The 21,343-nt window shown below is 41.7% G+C and overlaps 2 protein-coding genes across 4 annotated transcripts; one reads left to right on the forward strand and one right to left on the reverse strand.

The window, feature by feature from the left end:
- The first annotated feature begins 378 nt into the window (after positions 1 to 378).
- On the forward strand, positions 379 to 2,556 carry LOC129834335 (histamine H3 receptor-like). Its single transcript, XM_055899233.1, has 3 exons — positions 379 to 867; positions 1,060 to 1,226; positions 1,411 to 2,556. The coding sequence occupies exons 1-3, from the start codon at positions 531 to 533 to the stop codon at positions 2,302 to 2,304; spliced, it is 1,398 nt and encodes a 465-aa protein (XP_055755208.1). The 5' UTR covers positions 379 to 530; the 3' UTR covers positions 2,305 to 2,556.
- Positions 2,557 to 3,067: 511 nt separating this feature from the next.
- LOC129834334 (vacuolar protein sorting-associated protein 35-like) lies at positions 3,068 to 18,299 on the reverse strand. Of its 3 annotated transcripts, none has more exons than XM_055899232.1 (17): positions 18,193 to 18,299; positions 17,049 to 17,132; positions 16,707 to 16,803; positions 16,430 to 16,553; positions 16,032 to 16,214; positions 15,352 to 15,571; positions 14,685 to 14,768; positions 12,923 to 13,032; positions 12,701 to 12,797; positions 12,270 to 12,418; positions 10,836 to 11,043; positions 6,694 to 6,849; positions 6,465 to 6,587; positions 5,812 to 5,991; positions 5,405 to 5,644; positions 4,772 to 4,915; positions 3,068 to 4,210 (listed from the first exon to the last, which is right to left on the reverse strand). In XM_055899232.1, the coding sequence occupies exons 1-17, from the start codon at positions 18,193 to 18,195 to the stop codon at positions 4,031 to 4,033; spliced, it is 2,382 nt and encodes a 793-aa protein (XP_055755207.1). In that variant the 5' UTR covers positions 18,196 to 18,299; the 3' UTR covers positions 3,068 to 4,030. The 3 variants fall into 3 exon arrangements, with proteins under 3 accessions (XP_055755207.1, XP_055755205.1, XP_055755206.1); XM_055899230.1 differs by having other exon boundaries at positions 17,049 to 17,147; positions 18,193 to 18,297; XM_055899231.1 differs by having other exon boundaries at positions 17,049 to 17,135; positions 18,193 to 18,292.
- Between the last annotated feature and the right edge of the window lie 3,044 nt (positions 18,300 to 21,343).

The raw sequence follows: 21,343 nt of genomic DNA on the forward strand, positions 1-21,343 counted from the left end.
TGAAATCCATAGATTATTTCGTTATGAACTGTAACTCAGTAAAATATTTGACATTGTTGCATGTTGCGTTTATATTTTTGTTTAGTATAGCCAGGTGCTCTGACACAATATTAATATTAATATGAAGTTAGATTTAAAAAATAATTTCCAGGAATACCTTTCAGAAATTTTCGTTTATTTTTGCTTTGGAAATTCATATTTTCTAACAGCAAAAGTTATGTTTAGAAAGAAATACAGAACACCCATATGCTTTCAAATGTTGTGTATTCTAAGGAATTCACAATTCTAATCTTTATTTCACTGTCTTTATAAAATGTCTGCTCAAACAGACCATGGAGATGGGCATCATATGTCCTGTTTTTTCCAGTTCTCACATGCACTGCAAAACAACCAATAAAAACGCAGCTCTCGTTTTATGCAGGCTGCAGCCTATAAAAACGGTATTTTCCTCCTCGTTTTCAGTCTTCACACGAACATGTTAGCTTTAACATGCTATTGAAGTTGTCTGGTTAAGCTAATATAATAAAAAAATGGGGACCATGCAACCCGAATCTTTATTGATGGGTGCTGGATCTTCCATGGCCGTCACTTCGCATTGGAAATCGAATGAGATGCTCAACTGGTCTGTGGTTACCCAGGGAAACGCCACAGCGCTTGGTGATATGGAGATGCCTGCGAACCCGCGTTCGCATTATGGACAATTCTCTCCGTCTACCTCGGTGTTCTTGGCCGTGCTCATGACGCTTCTGGTCTTCGCCACTGTGCTAGGCAACGCACTTGTAATATTAGCCTTTGTGGTGGAGAAAAGTTTGCGAACTCAAGGGAACTTTTTCTTTTTTAATTTGGCCATTGCTGACTTACTCGTTGGTGAGTGTTGCGTGAGCAAATGCATTGTGTGCCATTGTTGTAAAGGTATACTGTTGTGCATGATTCATAAGCAACTGCTGCCCATATATATATTCTCTCTGTAATGTTCTATATTGCCAAAATATTTGAAAACGCGTTTCATATGCGTGTTTAATAGTCGTGCGTAACATTTGTGTTCCATCCCACCTGCAGGAGGCTTTTGCATTCCTGCGTATATCCCCTATGTCATTACCGGCGAGTGGAGACTCGGACGAGGTCTGTGCAAGATATGGCTGGTGGTGGACTATACTTTATGCACGGCATCAGTGTTCAACATCGTCCTGATCAGCTTCGACAGATTTATATCTGTCACCCGAGCGGTGAGAGCATTTACGCACGGTTATCCTTTCCTGCGCAGGTTTCATTTTCAACTGCCTGCTAGTGATGGGAGTAATGAAATGTAAAGCCATATCAAAAATGATAATTGAAAGATTTTATTTAGTGCACCAAGAACCGTGTACACTCCATTTCAATAAAGCCACCATTCCTTTCTTTCTGTATCAGGTGAGCTACAGGTGTCAAAAAGGTGTGACCCGGGAGGCTGTTCTGAAGATGATGAGTGTGTGGCTGGCTGCTTTCCTACTCTATGGGCCAGCGATCATTATCTGGGAGTACATTGCCGGTAGTAGCGTGGTGCCTGACAAAGAGTGCCACGCAGAGTTTTACTTCAACTGGTATTTCTTGATGACAGCATCCACCGTTGAGTTTTTCACCCCATTTGTTACTGTCATGTACTTCAACATCAGCATCTACATCAACATCAGGAGGCGGAACCAGGTGAGGGATGAGCAGCCTGTCGAGGGGCCTGGGGACAGTGAGATGGAGGTCCTCAAAGCTGGAGTTCAGCATGTATTCTTCGTCAGACCAGTGGAAGGTGAAGCTCCAAGGATACCAGACAATGCTGCCAGGTTAGGAGGTATTCTATCTACTGCTAAAGTGTCAGCAGGAACTGGGAACAGCAACCATGAGACAAGTAAGGACCGCAGTATTCTGGACCTTCCTCCACTGCAAGTGGACGATATGGTCCAGCATTCCAGGACGCGGTTCCAGGCTGCGGGGCACTCGTTCAGTAAACAGCGCAGCCGGTCTGAAGTAACTGCCAGTCGTTTCCGTCTCTCAAAGGACAAGAAGATTGCCAAGTCCCTGGCAGTGATTGTGTGTGTATTTGGCCTGTGCTGGGCTCCCTACACACTGTTAATGATCATCCGTGCAGCGTGTCATGCCCAATGTGTCCAGCACTACCTGTATGAAATCTCTTTCTGGCTACTGTGGGTCAACTCCTCCATCAACCCTGTCCTTTACCCGCTGTGTCACACCAGCTTCAGAAAGGCTTTCAGAAAACTGCTTTGTACCACCAAGATTAAAATTCAGCCACAGTATATGGAACAAATATATTAAGCATGACCAATTTTCACTGACAACTCTGGCCTTGCTCTGACAGTTTTACATAATCGGTTGTCTCATGATGTCAACGTAGGTGGCCAGGTCGTATTGAGTGTTGCACAACACTGGGTACAGATGGTCACCATGAATATTGTTTTGTATTTCGAGTGTAGCATGTGCGTGTTTGCAGATCTTACAACATGTATTAGTTATTCTAGAACACATGTAATGTCTGTTTTACGTTAAACAATAAATACATGCAGCCGCTCACCTCCACTGTTTATTATATACTTTGGACACCAGGCACCAGTGTTCAAAACCTTGTGTAACAGAGTATGTTAGCCTTTATATAGTATAGGCACCAAATCTTAGCTCGATGACAAAGAAAAACATGTTGCCAGCTGTGAAAATGATTCCTTTGGCCACCAACGAGAGCCTGTCTCCATTGAACAGTCACCTAGCAACGGATGACAGAAAACTGGATAACAGCAGCAGACAGTAGATAGCTAATTGGACCTCATTTTAAGCATGAGTCACAACTCAACACAACATTGACCATACTGAATGGTAGAAAACACAACCAAAATAGTGTTTCTAAAAATATAACCTTAATAATAACCTTGTCTGTCTTTCATAATAGCACCCAGTGAGCCATTCTGTAAACAAACGCGAATCTCCCCTCATTTGCACTTCCGTGCACCGACTCAATACTAATTCAAAACTACAGGCTAGTAATCTGCAGCATAACAGAAGATGGACACTAAAAGTTATAGACATGTAGGGTTAATATCAATTTGTTTATTTGTGCAAATGACATGATATTGATGATATTTATTCGTTCTTTTGCTGATTTACAAGTAGGCCATACATACAATACATAGGGTTCAAAATCCAGAAGAAAACGAGATGAATAGAACCCACCTCCAACAAAGATCGTTCAATCAATGTGGACGTCAAAGAAATGAAGGTTAGCCGCCACTGTATAAGCTCCAGTGACAAAGGGGTATCATACACATCAGTTCCTCCTACCACTCATCGAGATATCCAGAGCAGGTCTATGTAAAAGCATGCACCAACGTACGCCGCTTAACTCTCTACAAATGACTGTCAACCACAGAAGGCTGCAACCAGAAATAATAATACAAAAAAAAGCTCGAGCCAAATGAGTGACGCCGTTGAGGACAAAGGAAAATCTACAGCCGACAGCCCAGGTGTTAGTCCGTGGAGGAGAAGGGGTTGTTGGGTCACAGCGTTAGGTCAACGGGATAACTCTCCCCAGTACAACCTCGTAATGACGCGACATTCTCTAAAAGCAGGCATTATTTCATTATTCTGCATGACCATGAAATCATGACGTACAGACAGAGAGGAGTAGGGGTCAAAGTTTAAACATGAGCTTCCACTGGCTATATCGTCTCCTTCCGAGGGTGACGATGGACAACAGAAATGGTCAAATATGAAGGAATGACAACACGCAGGAAGTGCAAGGCAAATCGCAGCATGTACACCATGTATTCTCAAAAGCAACACCATTAAATGCAACACCTTATGCTAAAAATGGTAACATGAAATAAAGAGGGATGATAGAAGGAAGAAGAGGAGAAAAGGATATAGAAAGAGAGATGGAAGGCAGGTGTTGTTGGTGGGAATGGCATTTATCCCCCAATGGATGGAATACCCTGGTGTGAGTGTACATGTGTGTGTAAATATATATAGATATTTTTTATAAGTGTAGCGAGCCCTACAGCACCAGGCCCTCATAAGCAGGCCCCTCGGCCTCCGGCGACTCTCTCTGCAGACGCAGGTGCTCCAGTGTGTTGTGGAAGTGTTTGTTGATCTGCTCTGTCTCCTCGCTGGCCTCCAGGTTTGGCAGGTCCTCTCGGATCTTCTGGATCAGCTGGTTCAGAACCGGGACCGTCACCTACAGGGGATCAAGACGTTTCATGATCTTAAATAATAACTTCCAATAGGTTGAAATTAGTTAGAAAAACAACAACAATGTATTACCTACTGTAGATATGCATAAATATACTCAGTTATAAGACAAAGGTTATATAATGATTAAGCGGGAGCAATTATGTTAGCGTCTCAAATTGTCATGACTATGGAGCCCCTGCTCTCAGTCCCTGGAGGCCTAGTACCCTCTCTAGCTGTTAAAAAGAACCCCCTCATGCAGATGGGGTGTCTATCTGAGGAGAGTGGGCGGGTGAGCTGTAGCCTCCTGTCCTTCCCGCGCTGGTAAATAACCACCAAAGAGTGGGCGTCCCCTTGGAGTCCTAGCAAGTCCCAACACTGTTCCAATAAACTCAGAGAAAAAGGGGAGATTGGATGGCATCTCTCCAGGGAGCTCAATGTGACCGTCTGCACTTGAAGTGCGTTGAAAAGACATCAGGATTTCATAATGTAGGCCTGGTTCTGAAAAAGCGTGTCAGGAATGAGTGGTACAGACGAGGAGGACAAGAGGGAAGAAATGTGCGCATACCGCATCATTCTCTCTTTCGTAGAAACAGACGTATCTGTTCAGGATCTCAATGAAGAGCTGCACTTGCAATGACGGGTCCATGCACTGGTTGGCGATTTTCAGGGCCTTCTTTAAGCACTCCATCACCCTCTTCCCGTCACGAATCTGAGAACAGAGACAGTCGAGGTGTAAAACTCTACCACGCAATCACACACATGCCACCTGTAATGAAGAAAGAGGAAGTTGAAAGTGCTATGTGTTTGTTGTCACTTCAGCAGCAACCAATCATAGAACAAAGAGAACTTCGTCCTGCATTTCATGACGCTTCAATATTCTGATTATGTATGTCATTATACACAAGGAACCTTAGAATTACCACCCTGCTTTAAAAAAAAAAAATATATATATATATATATATATATATATATATATATATATATATATATATATTTTTTTTTTACATCTCATCAGAACAGAGTACAAAGCAAGGCAATCAGTCTTAAATAAAGGTTAAATAAAATAAATACGTCTCAAAACTTGGTTACTAGACTGTTACTGCATGTCCTGTTACTATGGCGACACCATCTTGAGTACTGCACTGTATTTTACACAATAATTATATATATTTCTCCTCTTTGTGATCACAATCCCCACCTCCTCTCCATTCTTTTCAGTGTTGCGTCCGGACCAGAAGAGGTGTGCACAGATGCTGACGGCCCGACACTGGTCTGGCTTCTTGAGCAGTTTGGAGGCGGCGAGTGCACACTGTGTCCTCAGCGGTTCGTGGTTCTCCTCGCTGAAGCATTTCGTTCTCTCAAACGTGCCGATGATCAGCGTGATGGCTGCTAGCTGAGCCTTGGAGTCGCTGATCTCATCCTCATACAGGGAGAAGGCCTGGGGGAGGTGGGGGGGTTCTCAGAGAAAACAGATATAGAAAAATTCCTCACTGAAATCAGTGGATCAATGCTGCCAACACAGGGCACAAGTAAACCTGAGGCGAAGAGGGGTAGTGACCTCCCTCTTTCCAATGTCACATTCTCAACCCATTTTGTCCCCTGTACCTGTGACATGAACTCGTAGGCCACAGTCTCGTGGTTCTCGAAGCCAATCTCTCCTGCGGCCAGCGCCCCCTGTAGGAAGAGTCTGAGGGGCAGCTCAGCCAGCTCAGCCTTGATCAGAGCACTGATGGTTTGGTGGGCAAACGAGAAGATCTTCTGGCACTTCTTCTCCCATTTATCATCCTGTGGGACGTGTTCAACAAAGAGGAAACAGTTCAAATCCACCTTCAGTTTTATTATAAATCATCCTCTTCATAACAAAACTATATGTATACTGAACAAAAATATAAACGCAACATGCAACAATTTCAAAGATTTTACTGAGTTACAGTTCATAGAAGGAAATCAGTCAATTTAAATAAATAAATTAGGCCCTAATCTATGGATTTCACATGACTGTGAGTGAGAAGTGAGGGTGAGCAGCCATTGGTGGGCCTGGGAGGGCATTGGCCCACTCACTTGGGAGACAGGTCCACCCACTGGGGAGTCAGGCCCAACCAATCAGAATGAGTTTTTCCCCACAAAAGGGCTTTAATTACAGACAGAAAAACTCATCAGCATCTTGTATTTCAACTCATGAAAAATGTGACCAACACTTTACATGTTGCATTTATATTTTTGTTCATTATAGTTAGGGTAAGGTTTACGTGACGTACTGATGAAGAGTTCTCTTTGTAGCGGAAGGCCAGCAGATAGGCAGCAAACACCAGCGGTGGAAGAGTGTAGCGAATCCTCTGGTTCCCCCCAGCACCAAAGTGCTTCCTGGCTGTATTCAGGATCTGAAGAACATGACGGAGAACTCCATTAACACATGCCATAAAATACATCTCCTGAAAACGCATGGATACTGTGACGGAATTCAACTGTACCTTAAGCATAGCTTACCAGATACTGTTGGTCGGGGTCGTCGGAAAGCAGCAGATGGATAAAGCGACCCACAAGGCTCTGCTCCTCAGCAAAGTCCTCTGGGTCTGGGTCTTCAGCGGGCTGGTCTGGCTGGTCCTGGATCAGTGTCGACACCAGGGTCAAGATGGCATCCACCTTGAGGGAGAGAGAAAGCGTTGCTCAGCAGTGAGATATTTACAGTGCTTTCAGAAAGTACTCACACCCCTTGACTTTTGCCACATATTGTTGTTACAGCCTGAAATAAAAATGGATCAAATTGAGACTTGTGTCACTGGCCTACACACAATTAGCACATCATGTAAAGTGGACTTATGTTTTTAGATTATTTTTTTTAAACAAATTAATAAAAAATGACATGCTGAACTGTCTTGAGTCAATAAGTATTCAACTCCTTTGTTATATCAAGACTAAATTAGTACAGGAGTAAAAATGCACTTATGTGACATAAGTTGCATGGACTGAAAGTAAAACAAAGCAGACACCAAATATCCCTTTGAGCATATTGAAGTTATCAATTACCCTTTGGATGGTGTATCAATACACCCAGTAACTACAAAGATACAGGCATCCTTCCTAACTCAGTTGCCGGAAAGGAAGGAAACCGCTCAGGGATTTCACGATGACGCCAATGGTGATTTTAAAACAATTAGAGTTTAATGACTGTGATAGAAGAAAGCTGAAGATGGATCAACAACATTGTAGTTACCTCAGAATACTAACCTATATTACAGTGAAAAGAAGGAAGCCTGTACAGAATAAAACGTTTCCAAAACATACATCCTGTTGACAATAAGGCACTAAAGTAATACTGCTAAAAATGTGGCAAAGAAATGCACTTTTTGTCCTGAATACACAGCGTTATATCTGGGTCAAATCCAACAACACGTCACTGAGCCACTCTTCACATTTTCAAGCATAGTGGTGGCTGCATCATGTTATGGGTATGCTTGTCATCAGGAAGGACTAGGAAGTTATTTAGGATAAAAATAAACGTAATAGAGCTAAGCACAGGCAAAATCCTAGAGGAAAAACTGGTTCAGTCTGCTTTCCAACAGACACTGGAAGACAAATTCACCTTTCAGCAGGAAAATAAGGCCAAATCTACACTGAAGTGGCTTACCAAGAAGACATTGAATGTTCCCGAGTGGCCTAGTTACAGTTTTGCCAAATTGTCTTGAAACTCCATGGCAAGACTTGAAAATGAATATCAAGCAATGACCAATAACCAACTTGACAGAGCTTGAAGAATTTTAAAATAATACATGTGCAAACATTATTCAACCCAGGTTTGCAAAGCTCTTTGAGACTGACCCAAAAACACTCACGGCTGTAATCGTTGCCAAAGGTGATTCTAACATGTATTGACTCAGGGGGTTGAATACTTATCTAATCAATTTCAAAATAATAGAATTTTCCACTTTGACATTACAGAGTACTATGTGTGAACTGTTGACAAAAAAAAGACCATTAAATAAAATAAAAAATCCCACTTTGTAACATAACAAAATGTGTAAAAAGTAAAAAAGGGGTGTAAATACTTTCTGAAGCCACTATCATCAATAAGCTTTCTTGAGCAGACTGGAAAGGGCTATAAGCAGCAAAAAAATGGACAAACTGCAAGTATATTGTAATAGAGTTGAAGTTTTATCGTGGTCAAAAAGGTATGGGTGAAGATAGTTATATAAGTTTGAGAGAAAGGCTTTCTAAAAAGGCCTCTTATGGCATTAATGGGAAATCAACATTCTCCTGGAGTCCCACTAAGAGCTCTCTTAGAAAAGACTGGTGCTCTGAATCATGTTTCACATTGACCTTTTCCAAATAGAAAAGGTTAATGTGACTTGAACAGCCAATATCTTGAAGAGACTTGATGAAAATATGTAGGCAGACTGCTTGGATGTATACAATACAAAGAGCCTTTTGTGGATGCTTACCTAAACAGATAAAGTAAGGTAAAAAAAAAACACTTACGAGATAGAACACAGCTTAATATGTAACGTGCAAAAATCTAAGTTAGTAGCACATATTAGTGTGTGTGTGTGTGTGTGTGTGTGTGTGTGTGTGTGTGTGTGTGTGTGTACAGTGCCAGTCAAAAGTTAGTACACACGGGCCTCCCAGGTGGCGCAGTGGTCTAGGGCACTGCATCGCAGCGCTACCTGCGCCACCAGAGTCTCTGGGTTCGCGCCCAGGCTCTGTCGCAGCTGGCCGCGAATGGCCAAGCGTCGTCCGGGTTAGGGAGGGTTCTCATCGCGCTCCAGCGACTCCTGTGGCGGGCCGGGCGCAGTGCACGCTAACCAAGGGGGCCAGGTGCACGGTGTTTCCTCCGACACATTGGTGCGGCTGGCTTCCGGGTTGGAGGCGCGTTGTGTTAAGAAGCAGTGCGGCTTGGTTGGGTTGTGCTTCATGGCTTTCGACCTTCATCTCTCCCGAGCCCGTACGGGAGTTGTAGCGATGAGACAAGATAGTAATTACTAGCGATTGGATACCACGAAAATTGGGGAGAAAAGTGGGTAAAAATAAAAAATGTAAACAAAAAGTGAGGACACACTCATTCAAGGGTTTTTAAAATGTTCTACATTGTAGAATAATAGTGAAGACATCAAAACTATGAAATAACACATATGGAATCATGTAGCAACCAAAAATGTGTTAAACAAATCAAAATATATTTTATATTTGAGATTCTTCAAAGTATCCACCCTTTGCCTTGTGATGACAGCTTTGCACACTCTTGGCGTTCTCCCAACCAGCTTCATGAGGTAGTCACCTGGAATGCATTTCAATTAACACGTGTGCCTTGTTAAAAAGTTCATTTGTGGAATTTCTTTCCTTCTTAATACTTTTGAGCCAATCAGTTGTTTTGTGTCAAGGTAGGGGTGGTATACAGAAGACAGCCCTGTTTGGTAAAATACCAAGTCGATATTATGGCAAGAACAGCTCAAATAAGCAAAGAGGAACGACAGTCCACCATTACTTTACGACATGAAGGTCAGTCAATCTGGAAAATGTCAAGAACTTTTAATGTTTCAAGTGCAGTTGCAAAACCCATTAAGCGCATTATGAAACTGGCTCTCACGTGGAACGCCACAGGAAAGGAAGACCCAGAGTTACCTCTGCTGCAGAGGACAAGTTCATTAAAGTTAACTGCACCTCAGATGGCTGCAGGCCAAATAAATGCTTCAGAGTTCAAGTAACAGACTCAACATCAACTGTTCAGAGGAGACTGCGTGAATCAGGCCTCATGGTCGAATTGATGCAAAGAAACCACTACTAAAGGACACCAATAAGAAGAGACTTGCTTGGGACAAGAAACACAAGCAATGGACATTAGAACCAGTGGAAATATGCCTTTAGGCTGATGAGGCCAAATTTTAGATTTTTGGTTCCAACCGCTGTGTCGTTTGTGAGACGCAGAGTAGGTGAACTGATGATCTCTGCATGTGTGGTTCCCAACGTAAAGCATGGAGGAGGAGGTGTGACAGTGCTTTGCTGGTGATGCTGTCAGTGATTTATTTAGAATTCAAGGCACACTTAACCAGCATGGCTACCACAGCATTCTACAGCCATCCCATCTGCTTTGCGCTTAGGGGGACTATATTTTGTTTTTCAACAGGACAATGACCCAACACACTTCCAGGCTGTGTAAGTGCTATTTGACCAAGAAGGAGAGTGATGGAATGCTGCATCAGTTGACCTGGCCTCCACAATCACCCGACCTCAACCCAATTGAGATGGTTTGGGATGAGTTGGACCGCAGAGTGAAGGAAAAGCAGCCAACAAGTGCTCAGCATATGTGGGAACTACTTCAAGACTGTTGGAAAAGTATTCCAGGTGAAGCTGGTTGAGAAAACACCAAGCGTGTGCAAAGCTGTCATCAAGGCAAAGGGTGGCTACTTTGAAGAATCTCAAATATATTTAGATTTGTTTAACACTTTTTTGGTTACTACATGATTCCATCTGTTATTTCATAGTGTTGATGTCTTCACTATTATTCTACAATGTAGAAAATAGTAAAAATAAAGAAAAACCCTTGAATGAGTAGGTGTGTCTAAACCTTTGACTGGTACTGTATGTGTACGTTGGTGTGTGTGTGAGTGTGTGTGTTGGTGCGTGTGTGTACTGACCTGCTCCTGGGCTATAATGGTGGTGTTGTAGTCCAGAGTGTTGCTCAGAACGTAACAGCTCATGCTTTTGCGGGACTCATAATCAAAGTACTCGAAGAGCGGAGGGAAGTACTTGAGCTGCAGAACAGTCAGAATGTTGTTGTAGGTGTCCACTGGGATCTTCAGCAGCCTAGTCAACTCTTTTGAGACTGCGCTACTGGTTGCAATGCTTTGAAAGAGGGGAGACAATAGTTAAGAATAAAAATACTGCGGTAGCTATGGCAGTTTTCTTTGTCAGCTATCTTTGAAAATTGGGAAATATAATAACATCCAAATATCACATGATGGCAGCAAAACAAATGCATTATCTATTTTTTGTCTAAAGCAAAAAGGGAATTTCATTAAGACATTACCTCAAACGTCTTACAGACATTTGAGATCATAGACGTGGATAACACACTTTTCACTATTATTTTTAATTCGTTAGTGCTTTGATGAGAAAATGTACTCTGCAACAGGCTTTCTATTCAGATTTGTGAACTTTCCGTCTCAAGTATGGCTGACCAAAGCATTGTAGCCTACTCTAGCACTTTGCTGAAGAATGAGTTTATTCTACTGTCTAGGGGTTGTTTTGTTCAGCAAGATTTAATGCAAGACAGTACAGAATAGGTAGACGTTTGAAAGCTTTAGTACTTCACAGCAGGGTGGGCCTTACAGGTGTAGGCTAGGGGTCGCACTAGAGTTCAGAAAACTGCATTTTCAAAACGCAGACCAATAAAATCACCTGTGATTTATATTGAAAGTCAATAGTGATTTTTTGCTTCAATAGAGTGATCAGGAGTGTGCAACTACAGTTCTCCTTCACAGATACTACATTAGCGTAACACATTTGGCAGAAAATATTTTCATCAGATGTCATTTTCAACAGAAGTGGAACACTATTTGGTGTAAAAAAGCAAGATAGTTTTGGGCGAAAACGATGCATGGCCATAATATTTCTAATGTTTATCATAAAAAGAATGTCGTCAGCTACATTTCCTTATGTTTTGCTTGAAGTTAGTCTTAAATTTTACTGTAGAAAAGAAGCTACACATCAGTTAGAGCGCCGTCTGCTGCTAGAATGCCTGTTCATTCATTTTTATCAGAGTGGAGAAGTGCAACTAAATTACAAAATTTGTCTGATGACGAGCTGAAATTACAATTAGAAGCATTTTATATCTGCGTTTATAAAACACAGCAAGATATTTCTTACGCGTTTTATCATTTTTTCCCCTGCGTGAAAAATACAGAATTCTGCGTTAACGCAACCCTGCTAATATAATTTGATTTTCATTTCCATTAATGTATCTTTGGCCTGATGCAACGTTGAATTCCTCTACCAAACAAAGGAGAAGAAGAGCTATCCAGAAGATCAACTAATGTAACACTGAGACAGGGACATGCTAGTGCTCTTACTGCTCCAGGTTGAGCTTGTTGAAGATCTCCACTGTGCTCTCCAACACCTTGTCCACATAGTCTACCCGATCAGGGTAGCACTTCATGGCCAGGTTGATGAGGGACACCTGTAGTGAGACCACATCCTCCGAAGGCATGTCCTGGCGGGACTGGGGGGGAAAAGATGAAATACAAAATAAGGTAATAACATATCATGTTGCCTACTTCATTTTAATTGCTTAAACTTAAGCATATATCAAGGTCATGAGATTGAGTCGATGAGAGGAAAACTAGACCTCGATTTTGTGCCAGAATTTGTCTTTTGAGTGAGAGATAACAATACAGCAATAGAATATATACAGGGGAATTTTTTACGACCAAATCAATGGGAAAATGGATTGCAGGAGAAAACAACAAAGAAAAAAAGAGTAAAGTCTTTCGCCATCACTTACCTGTATAACTGTGGCTACTTGTTGGGAGAAAATATCAAACAGTTTGATTTCAGCAGGGATTCCAGGTCCATCTTCTCGGTGAGCAAACAAAGCCAGTCTAAAACAAAGAAGACCAATTGTGTCAGTGGGTTCCAGCACAACACCAAAGGAAAATGGAAAAGCTCAATCCTGTGTGTAGTGTACTGATTGAAATTAAATCATATGTCGCAGAGTTTACGTCACCTGTCAATGAGAGCGATGATGATGTTTTTTACATTGACGTGCTGATGCAGGTCGGCACAGGAACGAAGGAATAGGTTCAGTGTCTGAAGGTGGAACTCATCAGGGAAGACCTATTAGAAGAGGAGAAGGGCCAGAGACAGCAGAGCAGGGTGACACCTCTACCATGTGACCAGTCTATGTGAAGAATCAGTAATAAAAAAATGTAAAAAATTAAGTCCCTTTTTCAGGACCCTGTCTTTCAAAGATAATTCGTAAAAATCCAAATAACTACCCAGATCTTCATTGTAAAGAGTTTAAACACTGTTTCCCATGCTTGTTCAATGAACCATAAACAATTAATGAACATGCACCTGTGGAACGGTCATTAAGACACTAACAGCCTACAGACGGTAGGCAATTAAGGTCAGAGTTATGAAAACTTAGGACACTAAAGAGGCCTTTCTACGGACTCTGAAAAACACCAAAAGGAAGATACCCAGTGTCCCTTCTCATCTGTGTGAACGTGCCTTAGACATGCTGCAAGGAGGCATGAGGACTGCAGATGTGGCCAGGGCAATAAATTGCAATGTCCATACTGTGAGACGCCTAAGACAGCGCTACAGGGAGACAGGACGGACAGCTGATCGTCCTCGTAGTGGCAGACCACGTGTAACAACACCTGCACAGGATCAGTACATCAGGAACATCACACCTGCGGGACAGGTACAGGATGGCAACAACAACTGCCCAAGTTACACCACGAATGCACAATCCCTCCATCAGTGCTCAGACTGTCCAATAGGCTGAGAAAGGCTGGACTGAGGGCTTGTAGGCCTGTTGTAAGGCAGGTCCTCACCAGACATCACCGGCAACAACGTCGCCTATGGGCACAAACCCATCGTCGCTGGACCAGACAGGACTGGCAAAAAGTGCCCTCCACTGACGAGTCGAGGTTTTGTCTCACCAGGGCTGATGGTCAGATTCGCGTTTATCGTCGAAGGAATGAGCGTTACACCGAGGCCTGTACTCTGGAGCGGGATCGAGTTGGAGGTGGAGGGTCCGTCATGGTCTGGGGCGATGTGTCACAGCATCATCGGACTGAGCTTGTTGTCATTGCAGGCAATCTCAACGCTGTGCGTTACAAGGAAGACATCCTCCTCCCTCATGTGGTACCCTTCCTGCAGGCTCATCCTGACTTGTCCCGCAAGCATGACAATGCCACCAGCCATACTGCTCGTTCTGTGTACGATTTCCTGCTTGACAGGAATGTCAGTGTTCTGCCATGGCCAGCGAAGAGCCCAGATCTCAATCCCATTGAGCACGTCTGGGACCTGTTGGATCGGAGGGTGAGGGCTAGGGCCATTCCCCCCCAGAAATGTCTGGGAACTTGCAGGTGCCTTAGTGGAAGAGTGGGGTAACATCTCACAGCAAGAACTGGAAAATCTGGTGCAGTCCATGAGGAGGAGATGCACTGCAGTACTTAATGCAGCTGGTGGACACACTGACTGTTACTTTTGATTTTGACCCCCCCTTTGTTCAGGGACACTTTATTCCATTTATGTTAGTCACATTGTCTGTGGAACTTGTTCAGTTTATGTCTCAGTTGTTGAATCTTGTTATTTATGTTCATACAAATATTTAAGTTTAATATTTAAGGTAAGTTTGCTGGAAATAAACGCAGTTGACAGTGAGAGGACGTTGCTTTTTTTGCTGAGTTTAGTTCATGTGTATGCATTTCCTACTACAGACCTTGATGCAATGACAAACTGGAAACAGTAGTTACCTGAATGATGCACTCCATGAGATATTCTTGAGCCAGGGAATCTCGGCAGTTTACCACCTGCTCTAGGACACCGGACAGCACAATCTGGGGAGAGAAATAACCCAAATACAATGCAACACAATGGCTATTCTCTCTAGATATACGGGACTTACGTATGTGTGTTTTCTGCACGTTGTAATACATATTCAATGTAATATTTTATCCAATACCGCATCCCTCTTTGCCAAACATAATTTCTAAGGTAAAGTAGATATAATAGAAAAAATAAAACATCAAAAGAGGTGCTCAGGGTTAAGAACCACTCTCTGAGCTTGACAAGGGTCATCTTCTCCAGTCTCCACTCCCTCAGCTAAACAAACAACAAAGGCTAAACCCTACATAATTCTACAGGTGCTGTTTATTCTAGAACAGTGCACGCTGTGTTCCTAGTCTCCTCTGCATGGCATGACGCTCTCAATTGAAGTACATGAATACATTTGCAAGCCAATATCTGAAAAGTGGCAAACAACCATTCTGATTAATATTAACTACACAGTCTTCACGGCAGTTCCAGATTACTGATATATCAGCATTCAGAGTTAATGTCAAGGGCTCCATTGTACTTCCAGTACACGCAAATGTACAGCTCTAGATGTCGATATATATAGACAGACATGCAAACACAAACCTGTTTATACTTTTCCACGTTGACCCCCTCCAGCTGGCTGAGTCGAACCAGGTTGGTCCCGACCAGGATGCGCAGCTCCTGCCTCTCCTTCTCCCTCTTCTCCCTGTCTCGGCTGTGGCCCTGGTGCTGCATGCGCACCCACAACTTATTCATCTCAGCAAAATTCAGCAGCACAAAGTCAATGGAGTCGTTAATGTCTCCCGTCATCGCATCCTCCCCCCTGGAAAGACGTTAGAGATGAGATCCAAAAGTTCTGCCTCATTAAGTGGAGTATGATATATCAAAAGGAAGTATATAGGCCTTTTTATTAAATCAATAACTGAACGGTCACATATAAAACTTCTGGGATGATTGCTAAACAATGAGCTCAAATCCTCATTCAGAGGATGGAAAAAACATAAATGAGAATGTCTGGTTTACACACTGAGGCCTGGATTGTGAGTGGGAATCGGTCGATGAGAATGAGCGAGGGGCAGCTCAGGAGTGGAGCCCCGTGAGGAGAGACTGAGAGAATCTCAATTGCAAATTCCTTGCGTCCTCTTTTTCCTCACCTCCTCCTCAAAACCTTTGGATGAAAAAGCCAGAGGTCCCTCTGACCTTCTCCTCCAAAGGGTTTTGTGAAAGAGGCGAGGAGAGAGGACGCAAGGAGTATGTCATTGAGATTCTCCCTTTGTTCTTACTCTAGCTGCTCCCCGTCATCAGGCAGAATGTTGCGGGTGCACTGCAGCAGGTAGTTTCTGAGGAAGAGGCCTCTCAGCGGGTGCTGCACCCCACGACACATCTCCACCAGGTCCTTCAGGATGTCCTTACGCGACTGAGGGAAGGAGCGAACATACACCACCCCCACAGTGATCAGCAGGTAACTGGGGAGAGAGGAGAGGGGGGGTCATTACTTGTCCCATTTCCTATTCCTCTCGGGTCAAGCTGCATCTAGTTTGCACTGCCTAAAGAGGATATTGTTGTCACATGATTGATCATATGTACAAGTAGGCTAGTCCAAGAGAACATGTGCAGCTTTCCATTTACACTTCACTTTATTCACTAGCTGACACGATCATTAGGGTGCTTGAGTACTCACAGTCTGGGGATGATGTTCCCTGCATATTGAACCAGCTCATAGAGGTCAGCCACCTTCCTGCCCTTGGCAAACTCATCTGTCAGGTACACCTCCAGGTAGTGGAGCTCATCAGAGATGGCCATGTCTGCACTCAGAATTAGGGACTCATAGCCCAACTGTAAATAACACCAAACCTGGACTTGCCTAGAACAGTCAAATGATCTGGAGAATGAGGAGAGTCTTTTTTTTTTAAAACATCTAGACCAGAGATCCATAGGTTGCAGCAGGTAAAGGATACAGAGTTCATAGTAGCTCTTTGGCGATAACATGGAGGTCCTGAGTTCCCCCAGCATGTTAGATGCATGTTTCAATGCATCCATCAGCTTGTTCTTGTCCTACAGATGGAAGTGTCAGGATTCAAACAAGTCAAGTAACAAGTCAATATGAGTAAACAGTACAGATAGGTTAATCTCTGATACACTGCTCCAAAAAATGCTGTAGTGTAACTTGTGGCTAGGAAACAGTGTCTCTCTCATACACTAATGAGGGTGAGAGAACACAATACATATTTGCTATATTGTTAACAGAAAAGAGAAGGAAGTCAAAGGGCCCCCAACAGGAGGAAATAAGCAGATCTTACCAGGCAACGTTTCATCTGAAATGACTGGACCTTGACAGCCTGCACGGCTTCATCAAGTAGCTTTTCCTGCTCATCCTGGGGTGACTGCTGTGTGGTAGGCTGAAAGACAGCACACTGAAGCTCAGAGGAATGACATGCATGTTACTCTGACATAGTCCACCATTATAGCTACAGTGGTTTACAGTTACAGTGAACCGAGACATGACATTGACTCAGATGGTCAGTAAACTGGCTATGCCCCAAGGTAAATAATGAAATGATTGATGGTACTGTACTGGCCAACATAAACAGCAATTTAGCTAATTCATAGTTATCCTAATGTCAGCACTCTGGATGGCCTGAGATTAGAAATGGTGAAAAAACTTAACTTGCCTCATCAAGACTGTAATAGGTGCAGACTGCAAGCTAGCACTGAGTCACTAGCCTATCAAGTGGATAACTACTAATTCGTATGCACTGTGTTCACACTAACCCTGTTTATGTCTAGCTATACTGACATCACCAGAATGAATGATCAATGACTGACAGCTGATGGCTAACCTTTGCTTTGCCATCAACTAGCTATTGAAGTAGGTAGCTAACGTTAGATGTGGTGGACAGGTTTGTATATTTGGCCCTCTGTCACGGATAACCGATTTTTAGCTATCTACCTTGTTCGCTAGTTACATATTCCAAGTTAAATCGATATTCTCTCTGATCTTTACTAGCTCCGTTAGCTAGCTAGATAGCTATCTAGATAGCTAGCCAACTGGCTACAGTCTAGACATTTCATGAAAATACTAACTAACAAACTGCACTCCTTTGACTTTGTGAAATTTGTGCTTTAAAAGTAAGATATAGAAATCATCGACCATAAGAGATGCTAGACAACAACGAATCGGTCGATTCTTCAAAACTGAAATGTGTTGACAGTTAGCCTACAGTAGCCTTAGCCAGCTACTAGCTAGTAAGTAGCTATATCGTTTTTAGATAGGCCGTAGCTAGCTAGCGCCACCCACAACTTGAGTCTGTTTTCGAGTCTCAGTATCAGCCATATAGCAATAACAAAAAAAAAACAATACCTAAAATGAATGACTCGCACAGAAGTATTGGATGGATAATAATCACAAGTATAAAAAGTAGCTATCTTATCCGTTTCACTTACCATGATTATCAAGTTTGTATCAGCAAACTGGTAGCTAACCCTGAAATCGCTTCCCAGTCATGTGACTGCTACAAATCCACCCAGCTACCCAGTTATCACAGCCACAAAGTCAAATCGTAATATATCGTAAAAATTCATGAAAACAACAATTTGCTTTTTGTTCTTAGTTTAAGGTTAGGGTTAGGCATAGCAATGTGGTTAGGGCTATGGTTCAGGTTATGACTAGGTTTAAAAAACTGATTTTAAGAAGATAAATTGTAGAAATGGGCGGGGTTTATCACTTTGTGGCTGTAATAACTAGTGACGACCAAGCTACCCTTTCCACAGAATCGCCCGCATTGGCTGAGTCGAAAACAAAGTGTGGGAATACGTCTCCCATTGGCTAAATTACAGTTTACAACAGTGCTAGCACAAATATTTAGACAGCGGAGATCCAATTAATACAATGAACTGGGAGCTCTTTAAATTTGAGGTGTCCAAATACCTTAGAAAATATAGTAGTAATCTTGCTAAGACCAGAAGAGCTGAGGAGGAAAAGGTGATCAGTAAGATAACTTCCCTTTCTCAGAGGTCCCCAGCCGGCCTCTCTGGGGAGGAGAAGATGGAACTAATTGAGATACAAAATAAACTGGATAATATATATAGATTAAAAGCAGAAGGAGCCTTTATTAGATCTAGGAAAAAATGGATTGAGGAGGGAGAACAGAATTCATCCTATTTCTTAAGACTTGAGAAATTTCACTCTAAAAATAACACTATCCATAAATTTATCATTGATGGTGTTATTACAGATAACCAAAAATTAATCGCTAAATACTGTAGCAATTTTTACAGAAAATTGTATAGCTCTAAGTACTGTCAGGAATCCACAGATATGTTTTTTAACTCACTGAATAATCTTGACTGTATCAGTGATATAGAATGTAAACAGTATGATGAACCCATCAAAGTTGAAGAGATTATAGAGTCTATCAAACATCTAAAGAACAATTAATCACCAGGTGTTGATGGAATTACATCAGAATTTTACAAATTATTTTCTGAACAAATAGCTCCCTTCCTATTTGAAGTCTTTTTAGAGGGTATTAAAAACAATGTTCTCCCTCCTACAATGAGTCAGGGGTTAATAACACTGATACCTAAACCTAAAAAATAAGTGTTGCTCATCGATAACTGGCGTCCAATTTGTCTTCTTAATAATGACTATAAGATATTAGCCTTACTATTTGCAAAAATAATTAAAGAAGTCCTGGATGCAATCATTGATGAAACAGTCTGGCTTCATGAGGAACAGACATATTTCTAACAATGTCAGACTAGTATTAGACATACTTGACTACTCAGACCTAATAACTGAGGATAGCTTCATATTATTTTTAGATTTTTATAAAGCATTTGACACAGTAGAGCATCAGTTTCTCTTCCACTCCCTTAAGAGACTTGGCTTTGAGAATGGTGGACTGAATTTTCTGGACTTTACTACTTTAAATAATACTTTTAAGATCAATTGGATAAAACAATTCCAAAGAAGACCCACTTCTATCTGGAATTCTATTCCTCATCATGTCTTCTCTACTTTTGGTGGCCTTAACTTCATGTTGTTTTGCAATTATAATATTGACAAAATTCCAGTGAAACTTTCTGCTTTTCATCGGCAGGTTTTCTTGTCATGGTCCTTAATTTATAAACACAATTTTTCTCCACACAGATATTATATATGGAATAATCGGGATATATTGTATAAAAATACTTATTGGTTCTGAAATAATATCCTATTGGTGAGCCAACTGGTAAATGCAGAGGGTCTTTTACTCAGTTCTAAGGAATTCTTATCACTTTACAAGGTCCCTGTAACACCTAAAGATTTTGCAATTGTTTTAGACGCCATTCCCTCGGGTGTTGCTCTGTTATTCAGGAACGTGTCAAGACCTGTCCCTCAGAGCCTACCTTCTATTGACCCTGTTGACTCATCAGTAGGAAAGATTTGTTTCTCTTTTGGTCCATTCAACAACAGAGCAATACCAACCTTGTTTCAGCAGGATGTTGTATCTATACCTTATGGCATGCCTTATTGGAATGGATTTATTGATAATATCTGTTGGGAAAAAGTTTGGATGTTGCCACACACATACCTACTTGTTAACAAAATTAAGGAAGTTTCCTTTAAAATTATTCATAAATATTATCCTGCCAACCACTATATGAAGAAGTTTAAGGACAACATCAACTCAAATTGCTCCTTTTGTAATTGTAATGGATGTGAAATGGCTAGCTAGTTAGCGGTGGTGCGCGCTAATAGCGTTTCAATCGGTTACGTCACTCGCTTTGAGACCTTGAAGTAGTGGTTCCCCTTGCTTTGCAAGGGCCGCGGCCTTTGTGGAGCGATGGGTAACGATGCTTCGTGGGTGACTGTTGTTGATGTGTGCAGAGGGTCCCTGGTTCGCGCACGAGGGGACGGACTAAAGTAATACTGTTACATAATGACCACCCAGAAACAGTGTTGCAGCTTTTTTGGCATTGTATTCATGTAAGAAAACTGTGGCAAGACATCAGTAGGTTAATAATTGAACACATTTATGAAGATTTTACACTTTTGTGGAGAGATGTACTGCTTGGATTCTTTACATACGATAGAAATAAGCTGAAACATTTTTATGTAATTAATTTAATTATTCTTTTGGCCAAATTTCATATACACAAATGTAAATGTACAAACAAAAAAACACATTTTCTTACCCTACAAAAAGAAATTGAACTGTATTTTAAGACAGTTAAATACTCTACTAACGAAAAAGCTGTTAGAATTGTAAGTGTATGTATGTCCCTTAAGGTCCTTGTGTAATTGTAATGTGATATTGTACCCCCTAGCTCGATTGTCTATTGTATATAATCTATATATACTTGTGTTCCCTTATGTACTTTCTGTATTGATTTGTTGTTAATACAAATAAATAAATAAACAATTTAAAAAATGGGGAAAAAATGGGAAAAAAATAAATACAAAAATACAATGTGATATATGCAAATATATTGTGATGAGAAATTTTGATGCTCAATTCTCTTTGTAAAAAAAATGGTTGTTCTTTTCATCAACAAGTACGCAAACAGACGTCGTATCGTCATAGCCAATAGAATGTCGAAAGGTGGCTGG

The sequence above is a fragment of the Salvelinus fontinalis genome, chromosome 35, assembly GCF_029448725.1.
Source record: "Salvelinus fontinalis isolate EN_2023a chromosome 35, ASM2944872v1, whole genome shotgun sequence".
Taxonomy (NCBI): domain Eukaryota; kingdom Metazoa; phylum Chordata; class Actinopteri; order Salmoniformes; family Salmonidae; genus Salvelinus; species Salvelinus fontinalis.

Coding starts and splice junctions, on each gene's coding strand:
- LOC129834335 (XM_055899233.1), top strand. CDS start 531: ATGGGGACCATGCAACCCGAATCTTTATTGATGGGTGCTGGATCTTCC. Junction 868..1,059: donor CATTGCTGACTTACTCGTTG/GTGAGTGTTGCG, acceptor TCCCACCTGCAG/GAGGCTTTTGCATTCCTGCG. Junction 1,227..1,410: donor TTATATCTGTCACCCGAGCG/GTGAGAGCATTT, acceptor TTTCTGTATCAG/GTGAGCTACAGGTGTCAAAA.
- LOC129834334 (XM_055899230.1), bottom strand. Junction 16,804..17,048: donor TTCAGATGAAACGTTGCCTG/GTAAGATCTGCT, acceptor TTCCATCTGTAG/GACAAGAACAAGCTGATGGA. Junction 16,215..16,429: donor GGGAACATCATCCCCAGACT/GTGAGTACTCAA, acceptor CTCTCTCCCCAG/TTACCTGCTGATCACTGTGG.